The 17,555-nt window shown below is 36.0% G+C and overlaps 1 protein-coding gene and 1 non-coding gene across 3 annotated transcripts; both read right to left on the reverse strand.

Moving 5' to 3' along the window:
* Window positions 1–531: 531 nt before the first annotated feature.
* Window positions 532–4,345, reverse strand: LOC112803207 (uncharacterized). 2 transcript variants are annotated; one of them, XM_025846726.3, is made up of 3 exons: window positions 3,484–4,345; window positions 3,179–3,369; window positions 532–1,641 (listed from the first exon to the last, which is right to left on the reverse strand). In XM_025846726.3, exon 3 carries the CDS (start codon window positions 1,620–1,622, stop codon window positions 711–713), a length of 912 nt encoding a protein of 303 aa, XP_025702511.1. In that variant the 5' UTR covers window positions 1,623–1,641; window positions 3,179–3,369; window positions 3,484–4,345; the 3' UTR covers window positions 532–710. The 2 variants fall into 2 exon arrangements, with proteins under 2 accessions (XP_025702511.1, XP_025702505.1); XM_025846720.3 differs by having other exon boundaries at window positions 3,179–3,395; window positions 3,484–4,328.
* Window positions 4,346–13,483: 9,138 nt separating this feature from the next.
* Window positions 13,484–13,587, reverse strand: LOC112716951 (small nucleolar RNA R71). Its single transcript, XR_003160530.1, has one exon. It is a non-coding gene; the product is annotated as a small nucleolar RNA R71 (small nucleolar RNA).
* Between the last annotated feature and the right edge of the window lie 3,968 nt (window positions 13,588–17,555).

Raw genomic sequence — 17,555 nt, forward strand, 5'->3', positions numbered from 1 at the left:
TTTTGATGCTTCATATTTTGTCCTATATTAATAATCTTTTCCCATTGAACTATTATTGCGGTCTACTAACCTCGATTGTTTTTCTATATAAGAATGACAACGACAGGCAATTATGAACACCACAACAACATTTTTTAAAACGAGATTTTTTCAGGAGTTATCGTTTAAATATTGAAAGAATCTAGGAATGATAGTATTGCATTCTTAGAAGAAAAGGATTGAATTGAAATAAAATATCTAATTATATATTATGTGTCAAGCTTAGTTTTAATTGGTTAAAACCACACCACAAGATTAGTTGAGGAACATTTGTTATTTCAACTTGGCCCCTAATATGTGGTCTTAGATTAATGATTTCATATTTGATTTAACGTTTCGTGGGTCCTGTGTTTCCTGGCTGCCAGCTAGGTAAGTTGTATCCATCAACCTCCACAGAAATTTGTTGGACTAAATAGCAATTGTAAATAAGTCAACAAGGTACATGAAATAATGAAATATGGATCAAGTACAAACTAATGCTTGAGATTGAAATTTGAAATCAAATAATCTCCAGAGATACTTGATAAGTTAATATCACCTTAGTTATTGTCTTTGAACACAAGAAACGTATCTTTTATTAAGACACAAAATATAGAAGCTATCTCTTCTAATCAGGGGGAAATTTTATGAAAAATTTCTAACATTTGAGATAGGATACATAACATAACTTCTCAGTACTTTCCTCTCCATGAAACCCACTTCAGTTTGAGTTGGTACCACAAAGGGGGTATTCCCAGAACTCCTTTTGCTAGCCTTGAATCAAACACATCAAATTGGAACTTACTTAGGGTATTTAAGATAACCTCAGCAGGCACTGCTGGCAGGAGCACTGGAACTGCCTCAGCAGGGACACTCTTGGCCAACTGCCGAGCTTTCTGTAAGTGAGCATTGGCTACCGATGCCATGTCGAAAACAGCATTGCGAAGCCCCTCACGAGGATCCAATCGTACCTCGTCTCGACCGCCTTGTTTAACTATTAAACCATGCTTGAATGCCACTTCAGTTGGTATGTAAGAAAAATGGCGGTTGCGGCTTGCATGATACGGCAGTGATTTGAGGAGAAGGAGAATGCCGCTGGCCTTTCCAATGTGTGAGGCTGCATGGTCTGCTGCAGTTGAATTGATCCCACCAGCTTGAAGGGTCAAGTAAAGCATGGTTGATACTGTGTCCTCAGCATATTTCTCCAATTCTTGAATGGTTTCTGGCATTTCAGTGTCCTCTCTTCTTGCGTCATTGATCCTGGCTTCAACAGATCGTTTCAACCATGTCTTACTAAGCTTGGTCTCTGCTATCACAGACGAAAGGGCCTGCGCTGTTGGGTGTTCAATCAATTTATTGGAGTACATTTTGTCTATGGCCTCTTGCCACCATACAAGGCGCATAAGACCGATCCTGGTATCTGAAGCTACATCCATAGCTCTAGATGTTTCAACATTCAAGGCGCGGAGTGCAAATGCTGCCTTCCGCATAGATGGGGGCAGTTCAAGAAGGCAAAGATAGTGATGATAATCATAGCTACGCACTTGTTGTACACAATACGAGAAAGCTGCTCTTAAGCTGCTAACTGCCGGAGTACCAGTCATCAAAGCTTCACCTGGGTGCCTATGAGACAACTTACATTAATCACAATTAGTATCACAAGCAACGATAAAAGTTTCAGCAAAAAAATTCCTATTTATGGAACTGCATAAATATAATAAGGACAATAAAACCAGTATATGACTTAATAAATTCAGGAATCACATTTATGGTTGGGATCTATAGTCCCTAAAATGTATATGTACAATAAGGAAGCATAATTAAACAACAAGTTTGAAGTCATTAGTCTTAACAACTAATCAATGATTTTGTAGAGTTACCAATTGCTCTCGATGGCACAAAATCTTTCTTCTCTCTCAGTTCTTGTAACTATTTACTCTTGGAACTATGATTAAAACTTGTAGAAACTGTATCAAGTCCAAGTTGGGGAACTAGAAGTACATCAACGTCAATTTTCCCAGAAAAACTAATATGATAAAGTGTCTTCTGTTCATGTGCATGCTTGTGAGAGAGAGAAGTGAAGAATAATGATAAATTAGCATCGTCGTGACTAATACATGTATTGCACAGGCTTTAGTGACAAACAATCATGGCTAAAACCATGAGAAGTCAAGAACAAAACACTCCTCTGCACCCAAACATCAGTTTAAGTGGGTTTACCATAGCATTGAAACCATATTAAAAGAGTAAGCATCTACAAAGTTATGCTCAATTTACAAAAGTATGTCAGACTGTGTCTATTTGAGGACTAGATTCTATATTAGAGAATATTTAATACATTCTCAAGAAAATTTACTCAAGCAAGGTGGATTGCAAGGTCTGTTAACGGCATCAAGATGACAGGCTTTAGCCTAACAGTTCCGACATTAAAAATCACAAACATCATACTTTAATAATCCTCAAAATTCTAAGTATTAACTTGATCACCTCTTTCAAACAAATGACGAGCATGAACTGGACCTCAAGAAAAAATAAGTCCTTTGGACAATGAAACCAAAGCTCTATAAATAACCGCGTTCATATGATAGAATAAGAAGATTTGACAGCTAGATAATCAAGACTTATGCATTGCAGCATAAAACTAATATGCATGAACAAGGTTATATTTGGTTAGATTTTGAAGGCCAGCCATTCCAAATTTGTAGCAACTGGTTAAAGCAGCATAAATTTGTACAAGTTCTTAACTTATTTACTAATCCCTATGCATTAACTTCAGAACACGGCATAGTTCTCCCTATCCATAATCCATGCAACTATACAACTATGGCAGCATGTTCACGAATGGGGAAAAAAGTTCTAACTGCTTTACACACAGATTGCAATAGGTGGGCACGCATAGGAATGTATGGAAATGGAGTAAGAGGCGAAAAAGAATGTGATCTTGGAAATATAGAAAGAAGAAGCACACCCATGTGTTACGAGGAATTACATCAAACACTAGGTGTGCATTCCCATGGTAAGGGACATTGCAACTACCAAGTAGTATCATCCTAAAAAAGATTTTTATCTTCCTTTTTAAAAAACAAAGCAGTATAATAACGACCGCAGATCTTAAGCATATGTGTGTGTGTGTGTGATTATTTTGGTAACACATGCTTACCCGAAACAGTATAACGGGGATGGTTTTTGTTTGCTCGTCACTGCAAAGAAAATAAACGTGATAGGTTCGTTATTGTTATTGCAACCAAAAATGTAGATGGCTCTTCTCTGGTGCAAAGGAGGGAAAATTCTCGCGAATGGGCCACGTGGATCACCCAACGATCTAGGGAAAGTCCACTTCAAGCTTTGCTCCTAATAGAATAATAACATTGCACAATCTGAGACAAAATAAAAATAAAAATAAATTCTCAACATAGATGAGATCTCCAAGACTGCAAACTTTGATTCCACCTAGACCACTCTTACCCGAAGTAGCGATAGAGGATGTTCTTCAATCTGGAGCAGCTGCGACGAGGTGGAGCAGATGCAACGAGGCGGAGCAGATGCGACGAGGCGGTGACCGGAAGCACCGGACGATCTGCCACAACCGAGTTGATCAATCCACAAGGCCTGCAAGAAGGAAGCAACGGTGATGGGAAATGGCTTGGCCAGGCGGCGAAAAGGTTCTTCTTCGCACGTCGCCGTTGTAGCGCTGAGTAGGACGGAAATGGAAGTTTTCTTGCAACACCCAGGGACGATGAGCAGCTCTGAAGAAGCGAGGTTGAAGATTTTCAGAATTTCAAAACAGGGCGGGCACGCGGGTCTAATTAAAAAAGAAAAAGAGAACGAAGGTCGCGAAACAGAAGCAGGTCATGCTCGAACCCAAGAACCAGGACAGTTCCAGACACTCCGAAACAAGCAGCAAACTGAGCAAGGGTCAGGAAACGCGACGGTCCAATGCGCAGCAGTGGAATCGGCGAGAGTCGACGAGCAAACGGAGACGGAGGAGGCGAGGCGTGCCACGGCAGCTAGTGGCATGGCGAGCTGCAGTTGAAGATAGTGCGGTCCTTCTTTCTCCTTTGCGATGACCAGAAAGAAGCGGTGGAGCCGGCGAAGTCTTCAACTTCAGGAGGCGAAGTGGAAGCATCCAACCGCGACGCCTCGTTCTCGTGGTGACGGCATGGTGGCTGGAAGATTAGGTATCCATCTTCTGACTAGGGCGGGTCGGGTCTGATTTGTACTGTACTGTACTGGTGGTGCGGGTTCTGGTTTTCGGCCGGTTCAGCTTTGCCCGCAGTGGGCCAAAGAAAAGTTCGAATATTATATTTTTTTTAACTTTGTTCAATGTAGTATCTAAAATTAGGATAAAATATATTTTTTATTTTTAAAATTGGTTAAAAATTTTAAAAATATTTTTAAGTTTTATTTTATTTTAATTTTATTATAAATTTTTTTATTTGTATTAGATATATTTTTGACAATTAAAGTTTAAAAATGTATAATAAATATGTTTGATTTATTTGTGTTAAAAATTATTTTTATAAAGTTATTTTTGAATTGATCACATTTTTTTGAAAAATTAGTCATTAGAATAAATTTGATGCAAAAAAAATTTTTAGGATAAAATTAACGCAAAATAAAATTTAAGAATATTTTAATTTTTTTAATAAATTTCAAAAACAAAAAATATATTTTATCCTTAAAATTAGTTTATATAAATTAACAAAATCAAGAAAATTTTAGTATAAAAAAAAAAACAAATAAGCAACTTGAATTATAATTTGTAATATGATTATCATATTTATTTTATTTTATCTTCTTGTATCTCTTTATATTTTTATAGTGATTTAGTTGGTATAATTTTTTATAAAGGGATAAACCGATAAAGTGTAGGAACTCATTTTTTGAAAAACTAATTTTTTTATTATTTTATAATTTATTTCACAAAATTTAGAATCACGGCCCAATAACTAACTGTGAGGCAGGCCTAATAATAAAAAAATAAAAATAAATTAGAAAATAATACTTAATAGGTTAAATTTGACTTTACAAGGGTAATTAATTTTTCTAAGTCAAATTTAACTAATAAAAAGTAAACACTTGCTTGCCAATAGTTTATTTTTTTCACTAGAGAGTTTTTGATTCGGGAATTCACTTTTAGTGATGATTTTACGTGCGTCAAGAGAAAGTTAGTAACCAAAAACTCGGAAGCATTGGTAAAAATAATTTCTACCTTAGTAATTGTATCCCAAGATTAATATTAGCCATCCATTCATGTTTTATTTCTTGAAACATAAATCTTAACCATTAATTATTTTACCACATGGTAAAAGTTACTCCAAACCGAATTTTTAACTAGTATTCCGCAGACGACTCCCATACATCTCGAATTCTCTTATTTGCCACCTAAGTAACTCACTCCTCCCTCTCGGCCTCTGGACCAAGATTATCTTAGCCTCTCATCCCTCTCTATTGTATTTTTAACCACAAGCAACTAACCGCAGTTAATTACTGATAAACACGTCATTATGATGCTAATTATTCTCTCTCAAACTCATGCCCCTTCCCTTTAAATCTCAACCCCTTTTCTTCTTATTTTTTTAGCCTTTTACCATCATAAATTTAGCAAGACTCTAAATTTTAATTTAAAAGAACATTGGTCACAAATTTTACACACACTTGTGTATTTTTATCATCTTTTTTGATAGAGAGAGAGAGAAAGAGAGAGAGAGAGAGGGAGAAGGAGAGGGAGAGAGAGAGAAGTGAGCTATTCCACTCAGCATGATGTACAGTCCCAAAAGAACCTCAGAGAGAGAGAGAGAGAGAGAGAGAGAGAGAGAGAGAGAGAGAGAGAGAGAGAGAGAGAGAGAGAGAGAGAGAGAGAGAGAGAGAGAGAGAGAGAGAGAGAGAGAGAGAGAGAGAGAGAGAGAGAGACTTACTGAGCCAAAGGAGCACGCCTAAGGAGTTACACAAATTCAAGTTTAAAGTGATCAAATTTTAACACTTTTATGACACTTTCGGTCAAGAAAGAAAAACTGCACCATATCCAAATATGTTCCAGCCTTTGTGAAAGTATTTTCTAGTGTTTGAGAGATCTAGTGATTGAAGTAAATAAGAGGTAAGGATTATGAATAGTTAGAATATGTTTGTGCTTGATTCAGTGTTCATATAAGCCATTTTGTGGTGATTTTGTACTTAATTTTATAATCTATAAATTTAGTAGTGCTTCTTTATTTTTGACTTATTATTTGAGTGATATATCAAGCTTATTTGCCTCTAAAAATTATATGGAATCACTGAAATTAAATCGAACACTTGAGGTTTAAGTTTCAAGTCTTAAACATCACTAAAAGTGAGTAAAAATAAAAAAAAATTAAACCCCTGAAAATTCTGGCATTAAAAGATCTAGAAAATAACTTGTTAGAGGATTAGAAAGAAGATAGAAAACTGATTTTAATTCTATGAAACAAGTGTGTAAAAATAAAAAAGAGTGTTATAGTCATTTTTAGATAAAAAAGAGGGTTAAATATGTAATTTAAATATAAAAGAAGTAAAATTCTGAACTTAGTGTCATTAAGAATAAATTAATAATTATATAAATTAGTTGGATCGAAATTGTAAGTAAAATAAAATTTTGGATCTAAATCAAAGCTGTAGTAAAAGTTAGAAGTAAAATGATAAAAAGTGGTAACTAAAACAAGTAAATAAATTAATAAAGGATAACATGATATTTTAAGTCCCTAGGGGTAAAATTGAAATAAATTAAAAATGATTAGGGTTAATTGGCAAAGTTTTAATGCTAAATACAATTAAACGAATAAACTAGAGCACCGAGGGATAAAATGATAATTTTGGGCATATAGTAAATGTAAAAATGGTTAATTAACTTAATAAATGATAAAATGATATGTTAGGGAGGATACGAAGATAAAATGGTAAAGTAATAACATTAGTGGTGAAAGCGTCACTAAAAAACTAAAGAAAATAGTAAAAGGAGAAGTTATGTACAAAAGGGCAAAATTAAAAATATATAAAAGTATCAAGTACAAAATAATAAATGTGATAAAAGCTAAGAGATTTTAAGAGAAGAGACCGAGCACAAGTTTTTATAAAAGAAAAGGACAGAGAAGTCCCTTAGGGATAAAGTTTATTTGAAAAGTGTCGTGGAAAAAAGAAAATTGTAAACCCTAATGTGCTAAGAAATTATCTGGGAAGGAGTGTTTGCTTCGACAGAACTAGAACCATAAGATGTGGGGATGCCCACTTTATGTCAAAACCTGTTTCTCCAACTGTTAGCATACTATGGTGTCAAGCTCTGTGACGATTGGCAATTGCCAAAATGCACGTGGCTTTGTCCATTAGGCACGTATGTAGAACATACACAATTGGGAAAACCATATTCAGGCTTAGTCCCGAGTAATGTTAGGTTGCGAGCAATCAACTGACGCGTGAGCTTATGGCTTGCATAGGACCAAGCATGCATCATACTTGATTACTGCATTTTTCTGTGATTGTGATTTATCTATGTTTCATGATTCTTTGCTTGTTTACTATTATGCTGTATACTTGTGCATGTCCTTGTTTGCGTGACTTATCGACACAACTACACAAACATCTTAACTTAGGCTATAGAACCCCTAGTTTTCTGCTTAGTACCCTACTAAGAACCTTGGGTTCTCGCCCCTTACTTTCTCTTATTCTGTAGATGGAAACTAGCATGATCATCTTTGAGTTCTCCGCATTAGGACAAGCAAGTAGCAAGATCACAGGTGTGTCCGATGACTCTTGTGAGTCGGGGCTGTTAGTATAAATAACAGAGTCTATAAATATTTACAGAAATAAGTGATGAGTCCATATTTGATGGTAAATTTTAGCTTGAATTGAGTGGATTTCATCATGTAAACTCACAATTATTCACTTAAATCGCATACTTTTGTGATTTCTCTCTAAATTACACCTAAATGTGAAAACATGCTTTTTTGTGCCTTAATTGATCAATTTAATACTACTTTTATTTCATTCGATGTCTTGATATATTTTGTTGAGTGATTTCAAGTTCAATAGGTAAGAATGGCTTGGAAAAATGGAAGAAAAGTATGCAAAATGGGAGAACACATGAAGAAACAAAGGAGAAGAGCACACCAATGTGCACACCTTCCTGTGCGTACGCACAAGATGAGATTCAGCCAGTGTGTGTATGCACACAACCCTGTGCGTACGCACAAGTCCTACTGCGTGACTTCATTAAAAAGTCATGTGGCTCACGATTTTGGGGGCCTTTGGCCCAATTTTGCAAGGTCTGAAGCTGAAATAGAAGAGCTAACAAGGGGACAACATACCATATCATACATACACAATATTAGATAGTTTTTAGGAAGTTTTAGTTTAGTTTTAAAATCTTGGTTTTTTTTAATTATTAGGGACTCCCAAGCACACAAATTCTCTCTAACTAGATAATTGAGGGCTTGTTATTCAACAGTATAACACGAGGCATTTTCCTTAAGATTTTCTCTCAACCTTCTTAGGGTTTAATTAAGGTTTATATTAGTGTTTTAAGTATTTTATGGTTGGTTATAGTTTTAAGTATTTTTGCAATTTTATCATGTTTGGTCATTATGCCCACTAAATGTTTGTGAAAATGTCAATTTTGAATATGGAATAGATTTTCACTCCTTGGCTTGGAAAATAGATACATAGGATACTAGAGTCATAATGTCTGACATTTAATGGTAATTTTAGATTGTTAGTTGCTCTTGTTTCCACTAACGCTAGCTTTTTACTAAGTAAATTAGCAAGTTAGCTAGAATTTGTGGATTAAGAACAATTATACTCACTTGACTTACTCTCGATGTTAAGAGTTAACTAAGTAGGATTAACTCATTGTAATTGTCATAGTTGTGATTATGACAAGGAAATGATTCCTTAATCCCCAACCCCAAGCCAAGGTTCCTCCTATGCATTGAACCACATTTTCACTAGTTTTGACCTTGTTCTCTCCTATTTAGCATTAATTGTTCTTTGATTCCTTATTAGTTCATTATTGCGCTATTATTGATACGTTACTATTATTCACTTACTTGCTTGTTATTTTTTATTCTTATTAATTCATTGTTTTAGCTATTGATTTTTTAATTCCTTTAATTTTTCCTCTATGCTTGGAAACCCCCAATTTCACAACCAAACTTGTGCACTCGTAATTGCTAGTTCTGTGAAAAGACGACCCAAGAAGTAAAACTCCCAGTTATTTGAATTGAATTGTGACACTCTTTATTCTAGACTTTGACCGGAAGTTGCTTTGTCGGTTGGGAATATACTTGTAACGCGATTTTTATCCTTAAGAAATTCCTAATCGATGATTCGGCTATTGTCAAGTTTTTGGCACCGTTGCTGAATAACTTATGCAATTGAGTGCCAAATTTTTTGTTGTTGTGAATATATAAATAGTGTGAATATTTTCTTTTTGTTTGCCATTTGACACTAATTGGTAGCTAGTTCCTTTGTTTTGGTAGTTTTTGGTAGTTGTTAATTGTTAGCTTGCTTTTTGATTATTTTTTTACTCTTGTTTGGTTTTGATAATTGCATGATTTCTATGATTTTCAAGTTGAATGACACGGTCGCTTTCAGACCCAAGCTTAGCCCCTTTTGATGTTGAGATTGAAAACACTTTAACTCATCCCAGGCAAGCTCGGCACCGATTAACATTTGTGCACAGTGAATCAGATTCTCTTGAAGAGCAACCCGATTCACCGTCACTTTCTAACCGTGATTCTTGATGAGCAGATAATTTATACGCTTTTTGGCATTGTTTTTAGGTTATTTTTAGTAGTATCTAGCTACTTTTAGGGATATTTTCATTAGTTTTTATGCGAAATTCACATTTCTGGACTTTACTATGAGTTTGTGTGTTTTCTGTAATTTTAGGTATTTTCTGGCTAAAATTGAGGGACCTGACCAAAAATCTGATTCAGGCTGACAAAGGACAGCTGATGCTGTTGGATTCTGACCTTCCTACACTTGAAATGGATTTTCTGGAGCTACAGAACTCCAAATGGCACGCTCTTAATTGCGTTGGAAAGTAGACATTCAGAGCTTTCCAGCAATATATAATAGTTCATACTTTGTTCGAGTTTAGATGATACAAACTGGCGTTCAACGCCAGTTCCATGCTGCATTCTGGAGTAAAACGCCAGAAACACGACATAAACCAAAGTTAAACGCCAAAAAGACGTTACAACTTGGCATTTAACTCCAAGAAAAGCCTCTGCACGTGTAAAGCTCAAGCTCAGCCTAAGCACACACCAAAATGGACCCCAGAAGTGGATTTCTGCATTTAGACTTATTTCTGTAAACCCTAGTAACTAGTCTAGTATAAATAGGACATTTTACTATTGTATTAGACATCTTTGGTCTCAATTTTAATCTATTGTTCATCTTAGGAGACTATTGATCACGTTCTGGAGGCTGGTCTCTCGGCCATGCCTGGACCATCACTTATGTATTTTCAACGGTGGAGTTTCTACACACCATAGATTAAGGTGTGGGGCTCTGCTGTACCTCGAGTTTTAATGCAAAGTACTACTGTTTTCTATTCAATTCAGCTTATTCTTATTCTAAGATATCCGTTGCACTTCAACATGATGAATGTGATGATCCGTGACACTCGTCATCATTCTCACCTATGAACGCGTGCCTGACAACCACTCCCGTTTTACCTTAGATCGAGCGCATATCTCTTGGATTCCTTAATCAGAATCTTCATGGTATAAGCTAGAATTATTGGTGGTCATTCTTGAGAATCCGAAAGGTCTAAACTTTGTCTGTGGTATTCTGAGTAGGATTCAGGGATTGAATGACTGTGACGAGCTTCAAAATCGCGATTGTAGGGCGTAGTGACAGACGCAAAAGAATCAATGGATTCTATTCTGACATGATCGAGAACCAATAGATGATTAGCCGTGCTGTGACAGAGCATTTGGACCATTTTCACTGAGAGGATGGAAAGTAGCCATTGACAACGGTGATGTCCTACATACAGCTTGCCATAGAAAGGAGTAAGAATGATTGGAGGAAGACAGTAGGAGAGCGGAGATTCAACAGGAACACAGCATCTCCATACACTTATCTGAAATTCCCACCAATGATTTACATAAGTATCTCTATCTCTATTTTAAGTTTTATTTATCCTTATTTTCGAAAACCATTATTACCATATGAATCCGCCTAACTGAGATTTACAAGATGACCATAACTTGCTCCATACCAACAATCTCCGTGGGATCGACCCTTACTCACGTAAGGTATTACTTGGATGACCCAGTGCACTTACTGGTTAGTTGTGCGAAGTTGTGACAAAGTGTGATTCACGTTTGAGAGCTCCAAGTCTATTGGCGCCATTGTTGATGATCACAAATTTCATGCACCAAGTTTTTGGCGCCGTTGCCGGGGATCGTTCGAGTTTGGACAACTGACGGTTCATCTTGTTTCTCAGATTAGGTAATTTTCTTTTCAAAAAGTTTTCAAAAAATTTTTCAAAAAAAAAGTGTCTTTGTTTTCGTTTTTCTAAAAATAAATTTTCGAAAAAAAACAAAAAAATTAATAAAATCATAAAAACCAAAAATATTTTGTGTTTCTTGTTTGAGTCTAGTGTCAATTTTTAAGTTTGGTGTCAATTTCATGTTTTAAAAACTTTTGCATTTTTCAAAAATTCATGCATGTGTTCTTCATGATCGTCAAGTTGTTCTTGACAAGTCTTCTTGTTTGATCTTTAAATTTTCTTCTTTTGTGTTTTTTGTTGTTTTCCATATGTATTTTTGCATTCATAGTGTCTAAGCATTGAAAATGTCTAAGTTTGGTGTCTTGTATGTTTTTCTTTTCTTGAAAATTTTTCAAAAATAAGTCTTGATGTTCATCTTGATCTTCAAAGTGTTCTTGGTGTTCATCTTGACATTCATAGTGTTCTTGCATGCATCATTGGTTTTGATCCAAAATTTTCATGTTTTGGGTCATATTTGTATTTTTCTCTCTCATCACTAAAAATTCAAAAATAAAAAATATCTTTTCCTTATTTTACTCATAATTTTCAAAAATTTGAATTGACATAGTCAAAAATTTTAAAACTTAGCTATTTCTTATAAGTCAAGTCAAATTTTCAATTTTAAAAATCCTATCTTTTCAAAACTTTTTCAAAAATCAAATCTTTTTCATTTTTTATTATTTTCAATTTTTTTTAAATTTTATTTTCAAAATCTTTTTCTTATCTTTATTTGAAAATTGAAAACTTTACTAACAATTAATGTGATTGATTCAAAAATTTGAAGTTTGTTACTTTCTTGTTAAGAAAGGTTCAATCTTTAAATTTTAGAATCATATCTTTTAGTTTCGTGTTAGTCAAGTAATCAATTTTAATTTTAAAAATCAAATCCTTTTCAAAAATAAATTCTAATCATATATTTTTAATCATATATTTTTCAAAATCAATTCAAAAATCTTTTCTAACTTCTTATCTTTTCAAAATTGATTTTCAAATCTTTTTCAACTAACTAATTAACTTTTTGTTTGTTTCTTATCTTTTTCAAAACCACCTAACTACTTTTCTCTCTCTAATTTTCGAAAATTACCTCCCTCTTTTTCAAAATTCTTTTAATCTAATTATTTCAAATTTTAATTTTAATTATATTTCTTCTCTCAATTTTCGAAAATCACTAACTATTTTTCAAAAACAATTTTCGAATTTCTCTCTATCTCATCTTCTTCTATTTATTAATTTAATTACTAACACTCTTCTCTTCATCTTAAAATTTGAACCCTCTCTTCTCCTCTGTGTTCAAAATTTTTCTCTTCTTCATTCTTCTATTCTTATTTTCTTCTACTCACATAAAGGAATCTCTCTACTGTGGCAAAGTGGATCCCTATTATTATTTTCTGTTCCCTTCTTTTTCATATGAGTAGGAGCAAGGACAAGAACATTCTTGTTGAAGCAGATCCTGAACCTGAAAGGACTCTGAAGAAGAAACTAAGAGAAGCTAAAATACAACAATCCAGAGAAAACCTTACAGAAATTTTTGAAAAAGAATAGGAGATGGCAGCCGAAAATAATAACAACAACAATAACACAAGGAGGATGCTTGATGATTATACTGTAACACCTACTTCCAATTTTTATGGAAGAAGCATCTCAATCCCTGCCATTGGAGCAAACAATTTTGAGATGAAGCCTCAACTAGTTGCTCTAATGCAACAGAACTGCAAGTTTCATGGACTTCCATCAGAAGATCCCTATCAGTTTTTAACTGAGTTCTTGCAGATCTGTGATACTGTTAAGATTAATGGAGTAGATCCTGAAGTCTACAGGCTCATGCTTCTCCCTTTTGCTGTGAGAGACAGAGCTAGAACATGGTTGGACTCACAACCTAAAGATAGCCTGGACTCTTGGGATAAGTTGGTCACGGCCTTCTTGGCCAAGTTCTTTCCTCCTCAAAAGCTGAGCAAGCTTAGAGTGGATGTTCAGACCTTCAAGCAAAAAGATGGTGAATCCCTCTATGAAGATTGGGAAAGATACAAGCAATTGACCAAAAAGTGTCCTTCTGGCATGCTTTCAGAGTGGACCATTTTAGATATATTCTATGATGGTCTATTTGAGCTTTCTAAGATGTCACTGGACCATTCTGTAGGTGGATCTATTCACCTAAAGAAAACGCCTGCAGAAGCTCAAGAACTTATTGACATGGTTGTAAATAACTAATTCATGTACACCTCTGAGAGGAATCCTGTGAGTAATGGGACGCCTCAGAAGAGGGGAGTTCTTGAAATTGATGCTCTGAATGTCATATTGGCTCAGAATAAAATGTTGACTTAACAAGTCAACATGATTTCTCAAAGTCTGAATGGATGGCAAAATGCATCCAACAGTACTAAAGAGGCATCTTCTGAAGAAGAAGCTTATGATCTTGAGACCCTGCAATGGCAGAGGTGAATTACATGGGTGAGGGAACACCTATAATTTCTCATGGAAAAATCATCCAAATTTCTCATGGAAGGATCAACAAAAGCCTCAACAAGGCTTTAATAATGCTGGAAGAAACATGCTTAGCAATAGCAAGCCTTTTCCATCATCTTCTCAGCAACAGACAAAGAATTCTGAGCAGAACCCCTCTAGCTTAGCAAATATAGTCTCTGATCTATCTAAGGCCACTTTAAGTTTTATGAATGAAACAAGGTCCTCCATTAGAAACTTGGAGGCACAAGTGGGTCAGCTGAGTAAGAAAATCACTGAAACTCCTCCTAGTACTCTCCCAAGCAATACAGAAGAGAATCCAAAAAGAGAGTGCAAGGCCATTGATATAATCAAAATGGCTGAATCTAAAGAGGAAGGGGAGGATGTGAATCCCAATGAGGAAGACCTCATGGGACGTCCTCTAGACAGAAAGGAGTTCCCTATTGAGGACCTAAAGGAATCTGAGGCTCATATAGAGACCATAGAGATTCCATTAAACCTTCTTCTGCCATTCATGAGCTCTGAGAACTATTCTTCCTCTGAAGAGGATGAAGATGTAACTGAAGAGCAAGTTGCTCAATATCTAAGAGGCATCATGAAGCTGAATGCCAAGTTGTTTGGTAATGAGACTTGGGAAGATGAACCTCCCTTGCTCATTAGTGAACTAAATACATGGGTTCAGCAAACTTTACCTCAAAAGAAACAAGATCCTGGTAAATTCTTAATACCCTATACCATAGGCACTATGACCTTTGAGAAGGCTCTGTGTGACCTGGGGTTAGGTATAAATCTTATGCCACTCTCTGTAATGGAGAAACTAGGGATCTTTGAGGTACAAGCTTCAAGAATCTCATTAGAGATGGCAGACAAGTCAATAAAACAAGATTTTGGATTGGTAGAGGACGTGTTAGTGAAGGTTAAAGGCCTTTACATCCCTGCTGATTTCATAATCTTGGACACTGGAAAGGATGAGAATGAATCCATCATTCTTGGAAGACCCTTCCTAGCCACAGCAGGAGCTGTGAGATGTTGATAGAGGAGAGCTAGTCCTTCAATTGAATGGGGACTACCTTGTGTTTAAAGTTCAAGGATCTTCCTCTGCAACCATGGAGAGGAAGCATGAAAAGCTTCTCTCAATATAGAGTCAAACAAAGCCCCCACAATCAAACTCTAAGTTTGGTGTTGGGAGGCCACAACCAAACTCTAAGTTTGGTATTGAACCCCCACATTCAAACTCTAAGTTTGGTGTTGGGAGGTCCCAACAATGCTCTGAACATCTGTGAAGCTCCATGAGAGCTCACTGTCAAGCTATTAACATTAAAGAAGCGCTTATTGGGAGGCAACCCAATTTTTAATTATATATATTTCTATTGTTCTTTTATGTTTTATTAGGTTTATGATCATGTGGACTCACAAAACAATTGCAAAAATTAAAAACAGAATAAAAAACAGCAGAAGAAAAAGCACACCCTGGAGGAAGAGCTTACTGGCGTTTAAACGCCAGTAAGGAGCATCTGTCTGGCGTTCAACGCCAGAATAGAGCATGAAGCTGGCGTTGAATGCCAGAAACAAGTAGCAGTCTGGCGTTTAAACGACAGGCATGCACCCTGAGGAAAGCTGGCGTTGAACGCCAGAAACAAGCATGGAAGTGGCGTTCAACGCCAGAAACATGCTGCAGATTGGCGTTGAACGCCCAAAACAAGTATGAAAGTGGCATTTAACGCCAAAAACATGCTGAAGTCTGGCATTAAATGCTAGGATTGCATATAGAGGGCATTTTACACGCCTAAAGGGTGCATGGATAAGAAATCCTTGACACCTCAGGATCTGTGGACCCCACAGGATCCGCACCTACCTTCTCCCTATCTCTCACACCTTTTCATAACACTCTTCCCTATCACCTCTTCACCACTCACATCTTGCCACTCTTCCCCATAAACCCCACCCTACATGACCGAACCATAAACCCCTCTCTCTCCACTATATAAACCCTTCATTCCTTCTTCATTCTCACACAACACAACCCTCTCTTACCCCCTTGACCGAAACCACACTTCTCTCCCTCTCCTCTATATATTCTTCTCCTTCTTCTATTCTTTCTTCTTTTGCTCGAGGATAAGCAACATTCTAAGTTTGGTGTGGTAAAAGTATAGCTTTTTTGTTTTTCCATAACCATTGATGGTACCTAAGGCCAGAGAAACCTCTAGAAAGAGAAAAGGGAAGACAAAAGCTTCCACCTCCGAGTCATGGGAGATGGAGAGATTCATCTCAAGGGTCCATAGCTCAGTAGTAGAGCATTTGACTGCACATCAAGAGAGCCCACTCATGGACCTCAACAAGAGCATGAGGAATTTCCTCATCAAGAAATTCCTGAGATACCTCAGGGGATACATTTTTCTCCACACAATTATTGGGAGCAACTAAGGGTAGGAGCACCAAAATCACTAGGGATCAAGCAACAAAGGCAAGGAAGAGACATAGAGGAGCTCAAGAACACCATTGGTCCTTCAAGGAGAAGGCGCCACCATCACTAAGGTGGACTCATTCCTTAACTTCCTTGTTCTTATTTCTCTGTTTTTCGATTTTTGAACTTCATGTTTGTCTATGTTTGTGTCTTTACTACATGATCATTAGTATTTAGTAACTATGTCTTAAGGCTATGAATAATTCCATGAATCCTTCACCTTTCTTAAATGAAAAATATTTCTAAAACAAAAGAACAAGAAGTATATTGATGTGGTGACAATACTTTTTGTTTTCTGAATGAATGCTTGAACAGTGCATATTTTTGATCTTGCTGTTTATGAATGTTAAAATTATTGGCTCTTGAAAGAATGATGAACAAGAGAAATGTTATTGATAATATGAAAAATTATGAAATTGATTCTTGAAGCAAGAAAAAGCAGTGAAAAAGAAGAAGCTTGCGAAAAAAAATGGCGAAAAAAAAAATCTAAAGAAAGAAAAAGAAAAAGCAAGCAGAAAAAGCCAATAGCCCTTAAAACCAAAAGGCAAGGGTAAAAAGGATCCAAGGCTTTGAGCATCAATGGATAGGAAGGCCCAAGGAAATAAAATCCAGGCCTAAGCGGCTAAACCAAGCTGTCCCTAACCATGTGCTTGTGGCATGCAGGTCCAAGTGAAAAGCTTGAGACTGAGTGTTAAAGTTGTGATCCAAAGCAAAAAGAGTGTGCTTAAGAGCTCTGGACACCTCTAACTAGGGACTTTAGCAAAGCTGAGTCACAATCTGAAAAGGTTCACCCAGTCATGTGTCTGTGACATTTATGTATCCGGTGGTAATACTGGAAAACAAAGTGCTTAGGGCCACGGCCAAGACTCATAAAAGTAGCTGTGTTCAAGAATCAACATACTTAACTAGGAGAATCAATAACACTATTTGAACTCCGAGTTTCTATAAATGCCAATCATTCTAAACTTCAAAGGATAAAGTGAGATGCCAAAACTGTTCAGAAGCAAAAAGCTACTAGTCCCGTTCATCTAATTAGAACTAAGCTTCATTGATATTTTGGGATTTATAGTATATTCTCTTCTTTTTATCCTATTTGATTTT

The sequence above is a fragment of the Arachis hypogaea genome, chromosome 1 (assembly GCF_003086295.3).
Source record: "Arachis hypogaea cultivar Tifrunner chromosome 1, arahy.Tifrunner.gnm2.J5K5, whole genome shotgun sequence".
Taxonomy (NCBI): Eukaryota; Viridiplantae; Streptophyta; class Magnoliopsida; order Fabales; family Fabaceae; genus Arachis; species Arachis hypogaea.